The sequence below is a fragment of the Ictalurus furcatus genome, chromosome 25 (genome assembly GCF_023375685.1).
Source record: "Ictalurus furcatus strain D&B chromosome 25, Billie_1.0, whole genome shotgun sequence".
NCBI lineage: Eukaryota > Metazoa > Chordata > Actinopteri > Siluriformes > Ictaluridae > Ictalurus > Ictalurus furcatus.
Genome location: NC_071279.1, coordinates 372,629 through 394,287, shown reverse-complemented (window position 1 = coordinate 394,287; position 21,659 = coordinate 372,629). Strand labels below are relative to the sequence as shown.

Here is a 21,659-nt window from a genome sequence, read left to right as displayed (position 1 = left end):
TCACAGAGGCATGTAGGTCACATGATGTAGCTCTTGGTTTTTTCTTTATGTCTGAGCATTAAATGGTCTGGGATCGCCCACTCCTGGGAAGATTGGCTTGATCTATTTATAAAGAATCCTGCTCAGTGTAGAACGGTGAATTTCAAACTGTTTGGAGATGGCCTTATGACCCTTCTCAGATTGATGAGCAGCAACAGTTGCTTCTGAGCTCATGTCTGATGTCCTTTCTTCTTGGCATGATGGTAAGTTCTCTGCACTTATATAGCGCCTTTTAACCTTGTTATTTAGGCCCTGATCATAGAATTGAAGCAAGGTGTACTTGTGTTGTGATATTGCTTTAATACTGCTTTAATTATTAACCATGCACCGGAGTATATTTCTGTCAGTTCGATGTCTCTGTTAGTCAGGTATTGGCCTTATTAAGCATGTGAGGTGCATTATTATTGCTAAAAACATATCGATGTGTCTGCAGCAAAAAGTTTACGCTGCAGCAGTTCTCCAGCACTTGAAATCCCATCACGGAGTCAGAGCCTGCTGCTTCAGCAACCAGGAGGAATTTGGATGTAGGATGGCGATTTCAATGGGAGCTTTTTAGCTGTAACACTCTGATGAGGATTTTTTTTTCTCAGGTGGTGGTGGGAGTTTACAGTTTGCCTGCAAGCACAGGGGATTCTTCTTCTTCTTCTCTCTCTCTCTCTCTCTCTCTCTCTCTCTCTCTCTAAGCTTTACTGACTCATAAAAAAGAGGGGGGGGGAAATATGCAGCGGCACTAGCTGTGTCAGTTGGTGCTACTTATATTTTTTGCCTGTAGAGACGGCAAAATTTGTAGATTTTACATTTATATACATACAGTACATATGAATACATTTCCATGATATATGTGCATACATATTTTTAATGAACAGGATTATAATGATTTACAAACTGTTATCCAATTAGTAAAACGTTAGAACTTCCACTGTTTGAAAATAATAAGATCATTTCATCCGTTAGTCCTGAGGTCTCATTCCTTTACGGTATTTGATTTCAGAAATGCACAAATAATACAATACATTAACTTCTTCACCAGAAAAAGAAGAAAAGCATGTATGAAAGAAGAAAAAAAAGCATTTGTGCTACCAGATGAGAGCATATGATGTAGTAATATGTAGCTCCAGGTGGTCTAAAAATAACAGACTTGTGTGCGAAAGAAATAATAGCAATTATCTGCAACAGTTCCCCGATCACTGTCTTGTCAAAGTCATCGTGCTTGCAGTTATGTAAAGTTTTACCTTTCGATTACATACCGTCGTAAATGACATTTCAGATGAGACTGAGACTAACTAGGCATGACAGAGAAGGCCCTCGGATTTCAGTTTGTGCATAGGTTTGCCCTGGTGTTCCTCTGGGCTTACACACCACAGCTTCTCCAGAGAGCCACGGTTCGCCCGGGTTTGATCTATGTATTGCACCAGAGAGTTGATGTTGCAGTCACATTTCCATGGGTTGTCGTGTAGATAGACACGCTGCAGTCCTGAAATGGTGAAATGATCGACACGGTTATGGAGACAGCTATACCACTTTGCATGACAACAGTTAGTATGTTTCAGATTGATTTCTGGGAGTTCTTGGATAGAAAAAAAAAACTGACCAAAAGTCTTATAAATCAGTTAAACTCTTACCATGAATACTGGCCAACATATTCCCATCAATCGTGTGAAGTTGATTCCCGCTTAGGGCCACCTGGGTAAGTTTAGGGGTATGGCGGAAAACATCGGCCGGCAGACTGTTGATCCTGTTTTTCCTCACGTAGAGCTCCTGCAGGTTTGACAGTCCTTCCAACATGGAGGAACGTAACGTGGAAAGAAGATTATTATCCAGCACTAACATCTCCAGGTTGTTTACAGTCTTGAAAATCCCAGCTTGGATGTTCTTCAGCCTATTGTTATCCAAATTGAGAAAGAGCAACTCTTCGAGCCCAGAGAAAGCTTTCGGAGAGATTTTTTGGATATGGTTTAGAGCAAGATCCAGCACCTTGAGAGCAACGAGAGGTTCGAAGGCATTCGCTGGAAGCGTGGTAAGAGAGTTCATGGGCAGGTCTAGATCCGAGAGATTTCTCATGCCGACGAACATATCGGATTTGACACTGGCAATCTGATTTTGCCCCAGCATGAGAAAACGGAGGTTGAGAAGGTCTTTGAAAGCTTTTGTTGGAAGATTGGTTATCTGGTTTCCATTCAGGTTGAGAAGCTTCAGTCTGCTGGCACCAGAAAAAGCCTGGGGGTGTATAGATTTAATTGAATTGCGTTCCAGATTGACACTCTCAAGTTTGGGGAGAGATGTTAGGATGTTTGCTGGAAGTTCCTGGATTATGTTTTCGCCTTATGAATAAAGGATAGAAAAAGATAGAAAACATTTCTTCCTCTATAACTGCATCGCTCTGTTTCATATATAAACCTGAACAAAATGTCAAATGTGATAAAGGTGACAAATAACAACCTGACCGGATCTGACCGACTCTGTTTAATCAGATTAATAATCAGATTATTGAGTGGCATACTCTATGGTGACAGAGCTCCATTTTCTATGTGAGCTCACATACTTTGTCCGTAGTTTGATTTCTGGAGCTCATTTCTGTACATTTACAAACCTTCACATTTCTCTCTGGGAAATGAAGTCAGCTTTGCTCACCCATTTTTAAGATCCATGAGTCCAGTGGGAATTGGACTGGAAAATGACGAAGTCCCCGTTTAGAACACTTAACCTCTGTTCCCTCCACATTGTTTTTCTGGATACATTTGCAAGCATCTGGACAATTTTCCAAGGCCTCGACCATCCATAGCCACAGAACTACGAATCCTCCAAAACGCTTCATATTCCTGAAAATATAGAAATTAGAATCATTCTCAAGCTGATCGGACGATTGTTGAGTAATTATGGAAAACATATTCAAGCATATCAGCGTTGTAAATACTCCATCAAAACAGAAACGCTCTCTTTACATATAGCTTCGTAGATTTTACCTTAAAGATGGAATCATTAATGTACTCTTGCCCTTTCTTCCTCCTCTGCTTCTGTCTCCGCTAGGAAGTGTGGGGATTTTAGCCAAGCTGTCTACGCAGCAGTAATGTGTTACACTGGTGTTTTATTCCTAGCACAGAACATCTGTAAACTCGCAGGGTCTGGAGAAAAATGACACCGGCCCATTATGGCAGAGTTCGTCTTTTAGACGGAGAAGGAGAGAAAAATGACGCTCTGGTGTCACTGGAGCACTCCCAAGAAAAACAGACCTGATCCATTTCAGCTCATCATGTTTTCATGGGCGTTTCAGAACAGTGGACATTCTCTGATGTCGCTATTATGTTAGAAGCTATAAAGAATGTGGGTGCTAGAGCATTACAGTTAGACCTCACGACACACAGTGATGAGTATAATGAGCAATCAGATCAGCAATAAGAGCTCTTTCGAATCTCCTGTGGCTCCTTGCCAGGGCCTTTGCTTATCGATTGCTTAAATTGGAATTAACAGCCAGGTTTTGTTTTTTTTTTAGCGGTCACGGCGGCTTCGAGTGCGTTCACCTCGCACCTTGGGGGTTTGCGTCCCGCCTGCTTCGTGGGTTTTCTCCGGGTACTCTGGTTTCCTCTCGCAGTCCACAGACATGTGTTGTAAGCTGATTGGTATTCCCAAATTGTTTGTAGTGTGTGAGTGTGTGTGAAATTGTGGCCTGCAATGGGTTGGCACCCCGTCCAGGGCGTCCTCCAGCTTTTCACCTGGGACGGACTCCAGGTTCCTGTGTGCATCATAATGAAATTAAAAAAAAGTCATGTGAGCATGAGGGTTTCATGTAAAAGACTAAAAATGTCTTAACAGTGGTGCACATTTCTGATCTGCAGTACAGGGGATTATTCACATTATACGCATCATTATACAAGCACCCTGGCAACCCTGGTTAGAGAATAAAGATGTTAATTGTTTTTTTTTTAAAGCAGCGCTGTTTTCGTCATTGGTTTGCTCCAGTAGGCCGTTCCTAAACCCTGTCTTACTGAGCTCCAAAACAAAACCGTAGTTCTACCATATTTCTGTACACACTACAGTAGGGCTTTTATTTCAGACCCACTACAAATACTGTGTAATAATAGTTATAAATTATAAATGAACTCGCCTACAGGATGAGAAATCCTCATGACTTGTAACGAGAACAGTGAAGGTCTAAACAAAAATGTTTTGTTTTTTTTAAGTAAGAAGAGTACAATAATAATTCCAATAATACACCCAAATAATACTTACGTAAAGGAATGAAGTACACTTACACAGGTCTTTTTCAATGTTGTCCTTCAGCATTAGGAAGTAATTAAGGGGTAGTCTTCAATATTACTCCCAGTTACACCACCTCAGAGGGCAAACATGGTAAGAAAAATAATATATATATATATATATATTCTCCTGCCCATTAGTCTTTTATTTACATGCTACATCATTACATTTACAGCATTTAGCAGACGCTCTTATCCAGAGTGACTTACACTTATCTCATTTATACAACTGAGCATTAAGGGCCTAGCCCAAGGGTCCAACAATGGTAGCTTGGCAGTGCTGGGGCTTGAAGTCCTGACCTTCTGATCAGTAACCACTGAGCCACCATTTCCCATCATCCCCATCACCCCCATCGTCCAAAATCTAACCTCATATACAGTGACTCAGGACAGAATTCACCCCCGGTGATTATTTCTCTTTTTTTCTCAATCATCAAATTTAGAATTTGAGGATTTTTTTTCTGCTTGTTTTGAATCTCTACAGAAATAAAATTAAATATTCAGATGGCTTTAATTTTCTAGAGTGTACGTGGTACATTAACAATATCGTCAGCTTTTCAGAGATCCGGACCCCATCCGTCCAGAAGGAAGCCACTTCTGAGAAAAGCCATGTTAGAAAATTTAAAAATTTGAGGCTTTTGGCCAAACAAACCAAAAATATCCCAACACCCAGGTAACACCATTCCTGTGAGCAAGCGTGGTGGGGTAGCATTGTACTGTCACTATACAGAGCATCCTCACTGGGAAAATAAAACCCCATTCTCATATACTTACATTTCATTTGATTTGCAGTACACCAAAAAGAGAAATAATCCTGGTGGGGTGAATATTTTCAGTGCTTACATGTGAAAAAATAAGTACACCCCATGGACCATTGGAAATTGTTGTTGGGTTTTTTTGACATTTGGACGAGCAAACATTTGATCCTCTTTGAAACGGTGCCTGTTAATGACGTCGATATACTTGAACAAAAGCACAAGGGAAATTGGCTTTTTCAATCATTTATTCAGCAGAAATATCAATAGAAATGTGATATTCTTCTGTGGTAAAAGTAAGTACACCCTTGGCCTCAGAAGCTAGTATTGCCCCCTTTAGCAGAAATATCTTCTTGTAGGTGTTCTGTATACTTGTCCACCAGGCTCGCTGGAATTCTTGACCACTCGTCCATGCAATATTCTTTCAGTTGTAAGATGTTTGAGGGTTTTCTTGCATGTTCTGCACGTTTCACATCCCCCCACAACACCTCAATGGATTCAAATCCGGGCTTTGACTCGGTCGTTCCATAACCCTACATTTCTTCTTTCTGAGCCGTTCCTTGGTGGATTTGCTCGTGTGCTTAGGATCATTATCCTGTTGAAAGATCCACTTTCGGTTCAACTTTTGGACAGATGGCCTCACATTATCTTCACGCACTCTTTGATATGACGCAGAATTCATAATTGAATCAATGAATGCAGCTGTTCACTCCCTGAGGCAGCGAAGCAACCCCAAACCATAACATTTCCACCACCGTGCTTCACAGTTGGTATGAGGTGTTTCTCCTGAAAAGCTGTCTTTGGTCTGCACCAAACATGTCTGCTGTTACTGTGACCAAACCACTCTATCTTTGATTCGTCTGTCCAGAGCACATTATTCCAAAAGGTCTGGTCTTTGTCTATATGCTCATTGACAAACTGTAGTCCTGCAAAGGCTTTTTCCTGACACGCCTCCCACGCAGGTCAAATCTGTGCAATCTCTTTCTGATTGTAGAAGCATGCACTTTCACACCAACAGCTGTGAGACTCACGAGCAGATCCTGTGATGAAATTTTGGGGTTCTTGGAGACTTCTTTTTGCATCAGACGGTCTGATCTTGGGCTGAATTTGCTGGGACGGTCAGTCCTGGACTAGCAGTCGTTTGAAATCTGTGCCATTTCTAGATTATTTTCATTAATAGGCATCCACAATCTTTTTACTGAAGGCCTTACAGAACTCTTTAGATCTTGGCATGATGACACCAAACACCTCAATAACAAAGGGAACATTAGACACTAGATATGAGAGGGGTTTAAATAAGACAAGTTCCACCTGCACTCCCTGAGCAGGTTCTAATCACTGGCACCCGATCTTGAAAATCTGTTCTGCTTCTAGCAGCCAATCAGTGATGTTCTAAGGTATATATTCAGGTGCAGACGAGTGTACTTATTTGAAGGGCATGTGCTGTTAACCCCGTTTCTTTGCCATCAGCCTGGTGTGCAGTCGGCATTCCAGTTCATCCCAAAGGTGTTCAGTGGGGTTGAGGTCAGGGCTCTGTGCAGGACACTTGAGTTCTTACGCTCCAACCATGTCTTCATGGAGCTTGCTTTGTGCACATGCTGGAACAGGTTTGGGCCTCTTAGTTCCAGTGAAGGGAAATTTGGGAAAGACATTTTATTCAGTTGTGTGCTTCAAGCTTCGTGGCAACAGTCTGGGGAAGAACCACATATGGTTGGGATGGTGAGGTGTCCACATACTTTTGACAAAATCCATGCAGTAAAGTTCCACTTTAATATATTTTCTTTATATAAACATATAACTATATATGCAAAAGTATGTTTTATAGTTTCAGGTAAAGAAAAAACACTGGATACCAGGAATGACCCATATATTTGTGGGTCATGATACACAATATATATATTATATACACGTGATGTTTACTGTGACGTGAGCAGCCTCCTGTCTGATGTGTATTATGTTGTACACCTTTACAAAAAAAAAAGAATGAAAAAGAAAAGAATTTAGTGCAATATTTCCCCCTTATTCCTGAACGCGTCACTATTATTACCCACCTTCACTAGTGAAGTCACAGCTCACTACTGACATCTGGCGGCCAGTGCAGTGTTTTTAGATAATAAAAAGTGTGATTATCTTTCTAAATCTATTTGTAAATAAATCTGTAAAAGTATAGTAGCAAGCTCTGGAAATAGATAGATCAAAATTTCAGCTTTCATTTCCTGATATTTAACATCTAGATATGTTAAACAGTTTAGAACACCTCTGGTTACCTTTACTGACAGAAGAACCCCCAATTCTGGGGTAAGCAAAAGTATTGGAACAGCCAGTGAACCGCATTTAATATTCAGAACACTTAATATTCCATCTCTATACGAGTGCATTACACTTCAACGTACAACATGTAGGGAAAAAAGCAGTTCTTTATCAGATCATCTTCACAAGAGCAGCTGGAGCACTAGCCCCAAAACAAAACCCTGAAGATTCAATCATCTAAATTCATATCAAACTGAAGGTCAAATGATGCTTGGATTGAATCTGATCGCTTTTGTTTAAACAAATAAAACAAATAGGCTACACAAAATACTTTATTTATTTTTTTGGTAAAAACATACAACGCAAAGTCTTCCTTATCAGGCCATATTTGTTCTTTCCTCCTATAAGCAATGCTGAGGTACTCTTTATTTATCCAATCAAAGGCAAAAAAAAAAAAAAAAAAAAAAAAAAAAAAAGGCCACTTCACAAATCCTATAACGTAATAAGAGCTCACTTACTGATTGACCAAAAGACATCGGGCTAAATTGCTGATGAAAAGAAATTCAAAACAGTAAGCACCAATAAAATGTGAAAAGTTCAAATGTACATAAATGATGAAGTCTTGCAGTGTACATGCCGGATAAAATCTGCCCAGTTAATCAAATACTGTTCTTATTAAGTAACTTAAAATAACCTAACAAAACACTGCTTTCTGTGCAAATTACTTTTTCACTTTTATATATATAAAAAAAAGAGCTTTGGCATGAGATTAAACTTTACATATCAGAACTGTATCTACATTTCATCAGACTAATGTACTGAGATGAACGGCCTGGACACCGCAGACTCGGATGCACCAGAGACTCGGATGCACCGCAGACTCGGATGCACCGCGTGCATGTTCTACACAACGGTTTCCTCCGTATAGTTAGGAAAATCACAACGGGAGATTTAGTTTAAATAAATGAGAAATGTGATATTTGATGCCGTGTATCATATACACAAAAAATACAAATAAAAAAAATAAATAAAAAGCACTAGTAGCTAATGTCTGAGAACAAAAGTTTAAAATAATATAAGCAATAAGCATTTTTGGCTAAAAACAAAACATCTTTACCACAGAGCATGTAAGGTTAAAATTCATTCCAAAACATTCTGCCATAAATTATATATAAAAATTCAGACCAAAAGTTAATTCTTTCCCCCCCTTTTTCTTCTCATAAAAGCACTGGTCCTGAGACAGCACATCATAACTGTTATTACTGTACAGAAAAGTAATACATACAATTCATGAATTAATATCCCATCGAACATAATGTACAAAAAGCATTCAACTTGACGTATTACAGCAAACAACAAGAAATAAAACGGCAAAAAACACAAAGTTTCAACACCTCAATCATGGCAGAAGGTTATAGAGAGTTATGGCAGAAAATGCTGGAGTAGAAAAACCCTGTATGTACATGAATATACATAGGAGAGATTACAACTGGGGCAAAATTCTAAAGATTTGACAAATTATTCGAATTAAAAACTTTCTTCTAGGATCCAAAATAGCTGCCGAGTTGCTCAGTCACCCCCCTCTGCTGTTTCCTCACTCTCAGAATGAAGATCTTCATTCCCATGCCCCGAATGTCTGTGCGAGGGTTCTCAGTACACCCCGGGGAAGATGCGGTAAGGCACCGCTTCACAATACTGCTCCCACGCCAAGCCGTACTTCATCCTGCACCGACGCTCGTTCCGCGCCGCCCGGTGCACCAGCAGGACGAGCAGGTACATCGGATAAAAATAAGGAATTACGTGATTAAAACCTGCGAGAGTAGAGAAACAACAGATCAGAAGATCTAATAAACAGATAATAACCAACCAGCTAAAAGTGTTTCAAACTGCAGAGGAACTGTAAAACTTGCCACATGTTAGGGACCAGGCCAAAGCCATAACGAGGTCTCCAAGGTAATTCGGGTGACGGACAAAACCCCAGAGACCAGACGCAATGAGGCTCTTTCCAGTTGCGGTGGGAATCGTTTTCAGATCTGATCAAATAAGCGACAGGTCCGTCGTTTACATTCGTCGTCATTTCATGAGAGTTTTGGCAAAAATGTACAAAATAAAGGGAAATACTTACGGGACAAGGCAGGATCGTATGCATTTCTTCTAAAAGCGAATTTCTGCGAGTTGGCTTTCCGGAATATGTAGTAGCCGACCACTGTAAGAATCGCAGAGGAACGTGTGTGAAAACGAAACATCGCGCCTTTTTAACATGGCCTTTCGTTTGTAAAAATATTCTGCTAACAAAAGGACCTTACCGTTCATTAAGATGATGGGAACGATCCAAAACACACACAGGTCACTGGGGTGACTGGCAAGGTAGTATGACTGACAAGTGAAAGCAAAGGGAACCCAGGCCAGATCTCCAAAAGCCAGCATGAACCCAAAGCCATCGTGTACTATGTCCATCATGCTTAGAAGTTTCTCCTGAAAGACACACCAATCAGTTCTACAGACCATGGCTGAGCAGTGAGTAACCGCACCCTCCCCCAACATGATCTCCCTTATTTGGCCAATTCCCAGGGAAAAAGTCACCTCTCCCCACCACCCCCTGTGACCGCCACCAAGCAGGAGGGTGGAGTCTAACACACATGCTTCCTCAGACACGTGTAGTCAATACCACGTCTGTCTGAGCACTATCTACCCTCTTCTGTGCACACGACGTTCACCGACGCCATATCTGTGCCACTAGCCAAACTGAGGTACGGACCATACAGCTCTCTCGAGCTCCTGGTCACCGATGACCTGTTGCACCATTTAGGAGCCTACACCCTTGCTTGTTTAGACCTTGCCCACTCTGAAGATCTGACAAATGCGTTTTACGGAGTGGTTGCGTGTGGAGGTAAGACACTGAAATGCATCGCTCCACGACATGCACCGTTTCTCATTTTTTTGGGGGTGTAAAAGCTCAGTAATGACAATGACGAACGTTAACTGGATCAGATTAACTGTACCTCGTGCCAAAGGCCATCAACAACCCAAAGCAGCTGGAAGGCGTTCATAAGCAGCATGGCTGAGGACGGCATGTCAAGGTGCTGAAGGTTCATCTCCGCATGTAACATAGCGCAGTTAAATACAAGCTAACAAAATACAAAGAAATATAATTATTATACATCATATAAAGGTACAGAAAAGTATAATAATAACAATAATAATAACAACAACAACAACAACAATAATATTATTAACACACAAAGATCTAGTGTTTTTCCATTCAGATACGCCTCATCAGGCTTACTTAGTATATTAAAAATAAAACAATCTATATTTTAAAGTGTAATTAGGTTAAACTTTTTAAGCCTACCCAACCAATAAGTCCTGGGCGCATTTCACAGAAGAATTTGATATCAAAATTTTTGATTCGTGGATTCAGCTCACGTCCCATGAAGAAGTCGTATATCACATAACCTGAACAGGAAGATGTTAACAAGATGTAAATAAACCAATAAATAAATGTTTAAATTGCCTACTAATCCATTTAAGAGCATTATATACTTCACAGAACACAATTACCAGAACTGCCAGCTGGAGCACGGTCATCTTCAGAGGCCCAACGGGAACGGACAAACAGGTAGACGCTGAGGAGGATGGAGATGAGCAGGGCCGAGGTGTAGAACTGGAGGAAATGAGCGTGGATGTAGCTGAGATCCAGCCCGTTATATACGCCAGCGCCTACTGCTATAGCACTGACGAGCAGCGCATAAAACCCTAACAGAGCACAGGACCACAGAGTGTATTCAAAATACAATCCTACACCTGTAATTCTTAAGGTGAAGCACTAAAACAAACAGATAAAATATATGTGTATATATATTTTATTTAAAGTCGTACCATTAATCCTGTATTTCAATGTTTTTCCATTCTTCAGAGGCATTCCATTAACAACCTTAGGGACAGAGAAAAACAAGTATGACCTATACAGGACCCTTAGCTAGAGAAAGAAAAAGAAAAAAAAAAAAAAAAAGAGAGAGAGAGAGAGAAAAATAGACTAGCCTCTTAACATGTCACTTAAAATACTGAACCTACCACCAGGAGATAAATTAATTCAAGACAAAACATCCTGTTAGCTCATCTCACATGACTTAAATCCTAACTATCCCTCCTGAACTAGAACATTGGGGTGGGGTGTGTGTGTGGGGGTGTCGTGCTGCTGGTCGTGGGACGACCCACGTCAGACGGTTCTTGTGATGGCGTGGAAATACCTTGCCGACAGGGAGCAGCGAGAGGACAGCCTGGAAGAGCAGCCAAAGGAGCACGATGCCAAAAACCTGCCAGTCCCAGAGAGAGTGAAGTGGGGGAAGCATGTGAGGAAAGCTGAGGAGACTAGAATCCTTCTGGCTACAGAGAATAAGCAGTGCCAGAACCACCACAGGAAGCAGCAACAGCAAACACAACACACCTGAAGCACAACAGAACAGAGTCAACCAGAACCTAGAAATAGCTCCACGCAAAACAAGCAGAACCCCCACGTACCTGCAGACAGGTGAGTAATTATTAATGAGAATAAATAAGTGGAAGAGTAAACATGCATCCAGAAAATATGAGGCCTTGAGCCAACAAGTGTGCTTCGTAACAGAGACCCAGTCATGAATTCATGTGACATTATCGAATTATAGACCCTCCCCTCCCCTCCACCTTCCATGCTCTGTGGCATGTATTAAAAAAGCTGACCTGTATTTTGGATCAAAGATATATCTGAGTGACTACTGGAATACAGACGAGAGACGAGGGGAGTCACTGAGTATTCGGGTATGCTACAGCCTTCATAGTCACCCCATCGCCAGCTCTGATTGGGCAGCTGATTGAGGCCCAGGATCTTACCGAGACACGGTTCTATTTGAACCCGTCACCCGTCTTACAGGAGACCCTCAAAGGTGTATCCTTGGACTCGTTTGTGTAAGTTAAAGCTCGTGTGAAAGTTTATACTCAAAATATGATGATGATGATGGGCCTCTTACCGATCCTTCCTCCAAACTCCAGGTCGGAAGTCTTGCCGGTCCTCTGTGGTGTCTCCAGTGACACAAGTGGCTTGGTGTTCTTCTGCTCGAATGGTTGCTCTTCCCCCTGGTCCTTCCTGCGGCGAAGATTGTAGCGCACACTTACCAGGTTCTCAGTTTCCTCCTTCACTTTCTGTAGGATAAAATGAGAAAAAACCCCACACACTAGGGTGATTGGGAAGTTTGCAACATTCAAAACCACATCCAGGGCTACAGAGAGCTAACAAGCTAGAGACACACCGCTCGGACATTAAACCGTGTTGGGTAATGAACATGCGTTCGTGTGTGTGTGTGTGTGTGTGTGTGTGTGTGTGTGTGAGTGAGTGAGTCTGTAACACAACCGTGAGCCAGATGTTTTCCAGCAGTCAGAGCAGACATCCCGGTGTCCACCAGCGTTTCTGTAAACAATGTGTGTTTTATTCACAGAGAACAAACATGCTGAATCCTCACCTCAACAGCTTTGTTAGCGGCGTCATTCTCCTCTTTCTTTTCATGCTCATTGTTGCTGTTGTTCACCAACGGCGCGGTCTAACACAGTCGGGACACACGAGGAACACAAGTTAGGGAAAACATGCATTTTTAACGTAAAACCCGAAGAAACAAAACGTTTTATTGATGAAATGGTTGGGGGGGGGACTGCACATGTGCGCACACAACCAAAACACTGTGATATAGACTCATTTATGTGATGTAATCCACGGTGAATTGTCCCACCTTGCGCTCTGTGATCCCAGAACCGGCTCCGGATGCACGCCGGGCCTGACCAGAATAAAGCAGTTAATAAAAGATGAACGAATCATCCACACTAGATTAAACAGAACCCTTTTCTACACGGTTCGAACTTCTTACCACAGGCGTGAGGCGCACCTCCAGCACGTCTTTAAGTTTGTCTCGGCGTGTCTCGGTGGTGTGGGATGAAGAGCGGCGAGACGTTCTCGCCGGTGAGCGCGAGCGACTACGGCGAGTACGCGCCGGAGAGCGGGAGCGAGACCGGGAGCGGCCAAAAGCCTGCTTGAATCCACTCACGCTCTGCAAACACAGCATGTGAATTTACAAGCAGTCGAACCCTTATGTTCATTTAATTAATAAATAAATAAAGATATCTGCGTCCTTCACCTTGATGTCTGCTTCCTTCAGCTCCAGTTCGGTGCCATCTTTGTAGATGACGGTGTAGAGCTGAGTCTTGGCGGAGTGCCTCAGCACCTTGACCTCGTAGTAGAGGTTACTGCCGGGCCAGCGGCCCATCACGGTATCTCCAGCCTGAAACCGCACGACTGGCATCTCTACCTACAGCACAGTTCATTACCACGGGTCTTAGTAAACGTCTGTGTAGTACCGGTACCTCAACATGAAGAGAAAGTACAGCGAACGACAGCATGTGGTGTTGATAATGAAGCTGCGGTGTCAGCAGTGCTGAACAGGCCTGGACCCGCCCGCCTCAGTTACCCAAAACTAATGCCCTGTGTAAATAAAGGGGACGCGAGCACCACGGGCTCGTCATAGCACTTCTAGCCACGTTACTACAACATCACGCAGTCCTGTATCTCCAAAAGTAACCCAGACACAACACTCCCCAAATCACCACCTGGGACACAATCAACCCATTACAGACATTTCTCTCATTCCAGGTTCCACCACCTTCATGACATCTCACACCCCCCGAAAACACCAAGCTACTCCAACATCTCCTCTCCTCTCCTCTCCAACATCTCATCTCCTCTCCTCTCCTCTCCACTCATCTCCTCTCCTCATCTCCCAGAGACGGTGAAGAGGAGCAAGGCAGGACTTCATGTGTTACACTGAGCTCGTGATTTTATATACATCTCACAATGAAAAGGTTCAACATAACATTTTATAATAAATGCAAAACAGATTGGAAATGAAAAGACATTCATACTGAGGATTGCGCGCGCGCACACACACACACACACACACACACACACACACACGGCCAAACCCTGCAGATAAACTTCTGCTCCTTTAACAAATCTGTTAGAAGGAGAGAAAACGTCATCTGTTCAAACTGAGAGAATGAGAGAGAGCTAACCATGTTTACCATCAGCTCACATCACTGTGATTACATGGTGCTGAGAGAGAGAGAGAGACATAGAGAGAGAATGAGAGATAGAGAGAGACAGACAGACAGACAGACAGAGAGAGAGATAGAGAGAGACAGAGAGAGAGAGAGAGAGAGAGAGAGAGAGAGAGACAGACAGACAGAGAGAGAGAGAGAGAGAGAGAGAGAGAGAGAGAGAGAGAGAGAGAGACAGAGCGAGATATAGAGAGAGACAGAGAGAGAGACAGAGAGAGTTAGCTTAGCACCGGAGCTGGTTAACTGTCACAAGCCGGTTAGCAAACTTTCTGAAATGACCAGCCCGAGCGCGCGCGCTGTTTCCCTCCTGTATTTAGTAACCGGTTAAACATGTAACCGACTCTGCGCATGCAGGAGAAATATTACCGCGAGCGCGTGCTCTAAATCTGAATAATAATTAGAGATCTGTGTAAAAGTTATTTCCTTCGCGCGCGTCTGGGAAACATAACAGGACTGCGCGAGCCGCGCTTCATCAACTCCCTCACAAAGACTGTTAGACTTCACACAGTAAACATTATCCCTAAATTAATAAATAAACAATTCCTACCTGTTTCTGCACAAACTTCACACAGGATCACGTGAAACGGGCTCTTTTCCCCTTTAAGTTCACAAAAAAAATGAATAAATGAAGATTTAAAAGAGAAATACGTGCTCGGCGCCTGCCTCCCTCTCTGACGACTCAGCCTACAGCCGCCGACGAAGGCGCGAAGCTCAATGATTGGCTGCCAGAAGTCTGTTTTAAAACGGACCTGTTTTCTGATTGGATGATGCGTTATATTTTTAAAGCGTTGGCAAGCTGTGACGTCCAATCAGCGTTGGACTTTTCCCGTTGTTCTGTTTACAAAATGGAGGTCACACTCATATGGAGTTTTTAAAGCATGACTACGAGGCGTTACAGGACGGAGAAGACCGCATACAAGACGAGTTCTGACTCTCTCTCCGTCTGTCTGTCTGTCTGACGCCATTTACCAAACCTTCAGCTTTTTACATGTATTTTACAAGCTGTCGTAGTTTTTAAAACATATATATTTTATTAATCTTTTTTTTTAATAGTTTGCTTAGCCTGACTGGAGTGAAATGTAGATGTATAAAAGTAAAAGGATAAGCCTAGACTTTGATAAACGATTTTGTCTTTCATATGTACTATAATTAGAATATATTTAAATCTAATTATAATCCCATGCTATTTCATGGTAATTTGATTAGAATAGACGTCAGACTCAGTTCACCTTCACACCATCTGCATTAGGCCATATGCAACTGCAAACTTCCTCTCAGAATAGTTTCCCCTTTGCTAATGCTTTGACCTCAAGTGAACTTTACCACAACATATTTAATTTAGCCCAGACCATATCCATACCAAAGTCCTTATAATACCCCCTGCCCCTATGCAGTTCCATTCAAAATAGCATTAGATCACGTTACACTTTCTGCCTCATTGGTGCTGATGGAAATATGTTCAGGAGGATGTTGGTTTCAATCTGTGAGCTGTGAGCTCTGCAAATGCTCTGCAGTTAAATCCCTCCTCTTTCCTGTTTACTGCCATTGAACCATCGCCACAAGAACAGCAGCAAATGAGCTGTGAAGTCAGGGTGATGTAATGCAACAGTGGATTTATATGAAGAGCTTCAGCGTCGTTCGAAGCCATGTTTTAGCCTGCAGTCATAAGAAATGCTCCCAGGATGTCATCAAACCAGGCAGCTTGGCATTTACAGAGCACAACGGATTCACACAATTCTTCCAAATGATATTCGCTCAGTTGGTTTCTTTCAACTGATGACGGTCACTCAAAATAAATAAATAAATGTCACCCCTGGTGAGTGTGCTGAGACCTGGTGACTGAACACCACACTCATCTAACCATCCATGCCCTGCAGATGGGGGCATGGTCATCCTGGAAGAGAGCACTCCAATCAGCACAGAAATGTTTGGTCGCAGGAGAAAGGTGATCAGTGAGAATTTTGGGATTGATTTGCAGCGACCCTTCATGCCCTTTCGTTTCCATTCACAGCACTAATCTTATGAGCCATTGAACATTAGTTCAGTAAAGTTAGAAAACTATTGATTAGTCAACTCTGAACCTTAATATCCATTAATCCGCTATGGGTCAGGGTTAAAACCACCTGCCTAATGTTGTGTAGATCTCCCTTGTGTCACCCAAACAGCTCTCAGCAGTCGAGGCATGGACTCCACATGACCTCTGAAGGTGTGCTGTTGTATCCCACCCTTTGACAGGTGCCACTGTAACGAAATCATCAATTATTCACTTCGCCCGTCATGGCCGATGTATTTATTTATATGATGTAGGTATTTCTTACAGTTTGCAAGGTTCTCTCATTACCCTTTAAGAAGCAGGGCTTTCCATGTTGGCTAAAATTGTTTGTTTGTTGTTTTTTTGTGTGTCCAATACTTCCTTGAATAGGAAAATTCACACAAAACAACAGATGTATTGCAATTTTTTTTTTAATTTCATTTGCTTAAACAAACAAATCAATGTTAGCATGTAAGAAATGTCTAATTAATATGAGAACAGTATGGTACAAGGCGAATGATAAAATAGAAAAGGAAAAAAAAAGAGAAGAAAAGAAACCAATAAAATGCATTTTGTGGACATTCAATTGGAGCTTATCCAACACACACACACCTGAAAAGTCAACTTGGTCTCAGCCATGTCTGAAGATGGATGTGTCAGCTTTTTAAGAAAACACAGTTGACGATTCATCATTATACAAACGCAGCAAACCTTTTTCAGACCTCAGAATTATTCAGAATAAACCACTTTTAACACAAACCTTACTGTAATAAAAATGGCATGAAGAATAAATGCACATTTTGTTTGAAACAAACAAACTTAAAAATCTCCCTTTTATACTCCACTATAGCAGGATGTAAAACATGAATGAGGTTATGATTAGCCGTATAATTATTACTCGTCATTTTTAAAAAATATTTGACATATTAAATGCGACTTCAGAACAAGGCACAAACCATGAAGATCACAAACAGATTTATCCACGTATGAAATCAATCTCGATTGCAATGTTTCTCGTCCGTAGCCTTCCATAAAACAAAAGGCAGCTCAGGACAGTGTGGTGTTCTGGAGATTGTTACCGTTGACCTTTGGTGGGACTGCCACACACGGGGCGATGACATCATCAGCAGTAGCATTATTTGATCTTACAGGTTATTAAAGTGCAATCAATGCTGTCTCTATACATACTTTCTGATTCCTTGATAGATTATGTTGGATGATCAGGAATGGGGGAGGGGGGGGAGGTTAAGAAAAAGTTTTGATCAGGGGTTTTTAAGAGGGACTGTAAGCAAATCGCAATAACCATGACAAAATGCTACTCTGAGGGGAAAAAAAAATATAGTACATTTACAAGCTCAACAACAACAACAACAAAAACCATGATCAGTCTCCAGTCATGCTAACTTTATGCTGTGAATGAATTTTCCACCTCTGATCATACATCGAGCGTTTAGACTTGCAATAGTCTTGAAATTCGAAACAAAAATCATTCTAGGTAATAAAGCCCGACAGAACCAGAATCTGGAAATCAAAAAATAAAAAACACAGTCCAAAAGACTCTTGAGGATGTACCTGCGTGAATTAATTATAGCTCTAAACAGGTTGTCCATGTTTACAGTTTATTAGACAAAAAAAACCTTGTGTGCAGTTTAAAAACACTCTCTCACTCATTCAGCGATGGGGTATTAGATGATTCCAGAAAAAAAAAAAACATGACAGAAATGCACATGGGGAGGAAAACAGAGCGTCAGTGCTACACTTATTGCTTATAAATTGAAAACAATAAACGATTTCTGTTTCGTGGCAGCAAGATTTCCCATAGCATTCAGAACAAGACATGCACTAAAATCGAAAGAAATAAGAGAAGAGCCTGCAGTGGACCAAGAAATTGTTTTTTTGTTTGTTTTTTTAAAGAAAGAAAGAAAGAAAAAAAGAGGCTAGTTGTTATTAGCACTATCTACAGATGCGGTCTTGTTGAGATTGGCATTTCACCCATGATTTTGACTGAGACTATTTGGTAAAAAGCTACAATGAATTACAGTAGAGAGGCATCATCTCACCCGATCATTCCAAGCCATTTTCCCAACATACAAAACAACGGTAATTAATATCGTACAGTGGTTCATGAGATAGACTTTTGAGCATTCATCTCTGAATGTCCCTGGGTAATTACCAAAACTGATGCTGATTATCCTCAGATTGCATGACTAAGCTACTTCATATGGCCATGGAATATATTAGAACAGACATAATTAAACGAGTTGAAGAATATCTATTTTGTCGTTAAAGTACATACTCGGATTATAATGATATCAGGAAGACGAGCTTTACAAAGTCCTGCAGTAAGAAACTACAACCCGGTCCTTCAGCTGCTTGTCTGGACTGACTCTAAAGGTTTTCCTCAGCCGTGTGAAGCAAGCCAAGCTAAGCTAAGCTAAGCTAAGCGCTACTTCCCGCTAATCTGACCAAATAGGACTGTCCTTTGCTGAGCAAATGTGCCAAATAATGAATGTCACCTGCTGGAAAGTACAGTCACTCTTCAATGATTAATACAGTATACAGTTCAGTAACAGGTTGTGTTTTTCCTCCTCGAAAACGATTGCTCATCTTTCTATGATAGAGTAATCTTTTGCATATTGACAGTCACTTCTTTATAAAGGCTGCGATCCACTCGCTAGTTGGAACATTGAGGGAAATTCCACAGCCTGAAATCACACCTATGGCATCTCTTCTTGGTACTTGTAGCCCTAAAATGGCATCGCCATCAAATGCTTCTTCGGAATTAGCACGGTTATTGTTATCACCACAAGTTTAAAATGCTTTTGTAAAATGTCCATTACCACTGCATTTTTAGAAAGTGTCAGAACTGAAGCTGGCCTTGAGTGATGGACCATGGTTGGGAAATAGTTGGGGAGTCATGGTCTCCTATGCAGAGCTGGACTTGCCCAACTCCTCCCTGATCGCTGGAACACAGAAAAACGAGAAGAAAATGATGATGATGATTATTACTATAATAAAACAAGCTAAATGAATATTTCTGCATCTGTAAATTTCAGGCTGAACTGACATTCATCTTTCCGAACTACACGTTATAACTGATCATTTATTGCTCTTCAACAGAATCCACTACACACAAACACGCCAGTATAAGGTGGCCATCTCGGATGCCTGAAATCAACCTTTTTCTAATCACAATTTGGCATCATTCTGCCGCATTTTAGGAATTGTTGCAGAAAGCTGCCTCATAGTCTCATAGCTCGAGTGTTGACCGTATGAATATGCATACATACACATTTATACACTGATCAGCCATAACATTAAAACCTAATACTGTGTAGGTTCCCCTCTCCTTGTGCCTCCAAAACAGCTCTGACCCATCGAGGCATGGACTCCACAAGACCTCTGAAGGTGTGCTGTGGGATCTGGCCCCAAGACGTTAGCAGCAGATCCTTTAAGTACTGCAAGTTGTGAGGCGGGGCCTCCGTGGATCGGACGTGTTTGTCCAGAACATCCCACAGAAGCTTGATCGGATTGAGATCTGGGGAATTCGGAGGTCGTGTCAACACCTTGAACTCTTTATCATGTTCCTCAAACCGTTCCTGAACAATGTTTGCAGTGTGTCAGGGAGCATTATCCTGCTGAAAGAGATCACTGATATTAGAGAACACCGTTACCATGAAGGGGTGTACTCAGTCTGTGACAGTGTTTAGGTAGGTGGTACGTGTCAAAGTAACATCCACATGAATACCAGGATCCATGGTTTCCCTGCAGAACATTGCCCAGAGCATCACACTTCCTCCACCGACTCGCCTTCTTCCCATAGTGCATCCTGGTGCCATCTCTTCCCCAGGTAGGGGACACACAGACACACACACAGACACACAGACACACACACACACACACACACGCCTGCATGAAGTAAATGAAAACCTGATTCATCCTTTCTATCAGAACCAGCATGAACTTTCTCAGCAGTTTGTGCTACAGTAGATCTTCTGTGGGATCGGACCAGACGGGTTAGCCTTCTCTTCTCACACGCATCAGTGAGACTTGGGAGTCCATGACCCTGTCTCCAGTTCACCGGTTCTCCTTCCTTGGAGCACTTTTGGTAGGTTCTAACCCCTGCATACCGGGAAACCCCACAACACCTGCTGTTCTGGAGACGCTCTGACCCAGTCGTCTAGACATCACAATCTGGGCCTTGTCAAAATCGCTCAGATCCTGACACTCGCCCATTTTTCCTGCTTCAAACACATCAACTTCAAGAACTGACTGCTCACTTGCTGCATAATAAATATATCCCACCTACTGACAGGTGCCATTGTAACGAGAGGATCAATGTTATTCACTTCACCTGCCAGTGGTTTTTATATTATGGCTGATTGGTGTACACACTCACTCACACACTCTCACAGAAAATATTACCATCAATAAGTTCTTCTTTCAGTTTTGACAGTTCCTTCCTCATCTCATCCAGAATGTCCTGAAATATTATAACATTTTTATTGCCATGGTCTTTTTGATATTTCCAGCTGAACATAGTAACTCTACTTAAAACCTTAAATACAAGTCCTGTAACTTAAAAATATATATATATATATATATAAAAAAATATAAAAAAAAAAAAAATCACACAATAATCCTAACATTTGGTTCTAGATTAATGACCTGTTTCAATCTATCATAGTCCAGAGTTTCTGTTGGCACTCCATTGGCACTTAGGGATCCAGTAGGAGTGGGCGTAGACCTTGGCCTGAGAAACAAATAAACAGGATGTCGGTGAATGACAGCCACAGAAATAGAAATAAATTAGTAGCGGAGTAACAGAAGCGTGTTAACAGTGGCAAGTGTCTAAACATATTTCCACAACGTTATCAGCTGGAACTTTCAGAGAAATTACACTGGAATCCCAACAACCTGCTGGGGTTGAGATTTCAGGCATGGCATGCAGGTAACATGCATTTAATACAAACACAATAAAACACACATTCATCATATATACCGTCATACGACATGTTTGTATATTTTAAATTATACTGTATATATTATATAGGTAAAAATATCTGAAAATATTAGGATGTAGTACTTTTTTTTTTTTTCTGATTGTGTCTTTTTTGTTCGGCAGTGTGGCGTTCTGAAAGTCAGAGGACGCCGAGGCGGTGCGATTTCAGTGTTTACGGTTCCGAGCTACAA

General features: G+C 41.6%; 3 protein-coding genes and 1 long non-coding RNA gene across 8 annotated transcripts in view; all 4 read right to left on the bottom strand.

The window, feature by feature from the left end:
- Positions 1-884: 884 nt before the first annotated feature.
- Positions 885-1,879, bottom strand: si:dkey-1j5.4 (leucine-rich repeat and transmembrane domain-containing protein 2). Its single transcript, XM_053614263.1, has 2 exons — positions 1,662-1,879; positions 885-1,513 (listed from the first exon to the last, which is right to left on the bottom strand). Exons 1-2 carry the CDS (start codon positions 1,867-1,869, stop codon positions 1,323-1,325), a joined length of 399 nt encoding a protein of 132 aa, XP_053470238.1. The 5' UTR covers positions 1,870-1,879; the 3' UTR covers positions 885-1,322.
- A 392-nt stretch (positions 1,880-2,271) lies between these two features.
- LOC128601232 (uncharacterized) lies at positions 2,272-3,141 on the bottom strand. Its single transcript, XR_008384678.1, has 3 exons — positions 3,003-3,141; positions 2,671-2,858; positions 2,272-2,360 (listed from the first exon to the last, which is right to left on the bottom strand). It is a non-coding gene; the product is annotated as an uncharacterized LOC128601232 (long non-coding RNA).
- A 4,475-nt stretch (positions 3,142-7,616) lies between these two features.
- lbr (lamin B receptor) lies at positions 7,617-18,246 on the bottom strand. The gene is made up of 15 exons (XM_053613693.1): positions 14,982-18,246; positions 13,459-13,629; positions 13,192-13,371; positions 13,057-13,101; positions 12,793-12,870; positions 12,304-12,475; positions 11,548-11,744; positions 11,177-11,231; positions 10,859-11,053; positions 10,650-10,753; positions 10,300-10,425; positions 9,604-9,772; positions 9,423-9,503; positions 9,208-9,330; positions 7,617-9,108 (listed from the first exon to the last, which is right to left on the bottom strand). Exons 2-15 carry the CDS (start codon positions 13,621-13,623, stop codon positions 8,948-8,950), a joined length of 1,851 nt encoding a protein of 616 aa, XP_053469668.1. The 5' UTR covers positions 13,624-13,629; positions 14,982-18,246; the 3' UTR covers positions 7,617-8,947.
- A 134-nt stretch (positions 18,247-18,380) lies between these two features.
- enah (ENAH actin regulator) overlaps positions 18,381-21,659 on the bottom strand; it is a 52,068-nt gene continuing 48,789 nt past the window's right edge. For all 5 annotated transcript variants that reach the window (XM_053613695.1, XM_053613696.1, XM_053613698.1 and 2 more), the window contains 3 exons: positions 21,135-21,219; positions 20,892-20,949; positions 18,381-19,429 (listed from right to left, as the gene is read on the bottom strand). In XM_053613695.1, coding sequence (XP_053469670.1) covers positions 19,392-19,429; positions 20,892-20,949; positions 21,135-21,219 — 181 coding nt within the window. In that variant the 3' untranslated portion in view covers positions 18,381-19,391. The remainder of the gene's footprint in view (positions 19,430-20,891; positions 20,950-21,134; positions 21,220-21,659) is intronic.

Excerpts from the sequence above, each read along its gene's own strand:
- si:dkey-1j5.4 (XM_053614263.1), bottom strand. The coding sequence starts at position 1,869 with ATGTTAGTGCTGGATAATAATCTTCTTTCCACGTTACGTTCCTCCATG. Across the intron at positions 1,514-1,661 it reads TATGTTGGCCAGTATTCATG|GACTGCAGCGTGTCTATCTA; the intron begins GTAAGAGTTTAA and ends TCACCATTTCAG.
- lbr (XM_053613693.1), bottom strand. The coding sequence starts at position 13,623 with ATGCCAGTCGTGCGGTTTCAGGCTGGAGATACCGTGATGGGCCGCTGG. Across the intron at positions 13,372-13,458 it reads TGAAGGAAGCAGACATCAAG|AGCGTGAGTGGATTCAAGCA; the intron begins GTGAAGGACGCA and ends CTGTGTTTGCAG. Across the intron at positions 11,054-11,176 it reads ATTGAAATACAGGATTAATG|GGTTTTATGCGCTGCTCGTC; the intron begins GTACGACTTTAA and ends GTGCTCTGTTAG.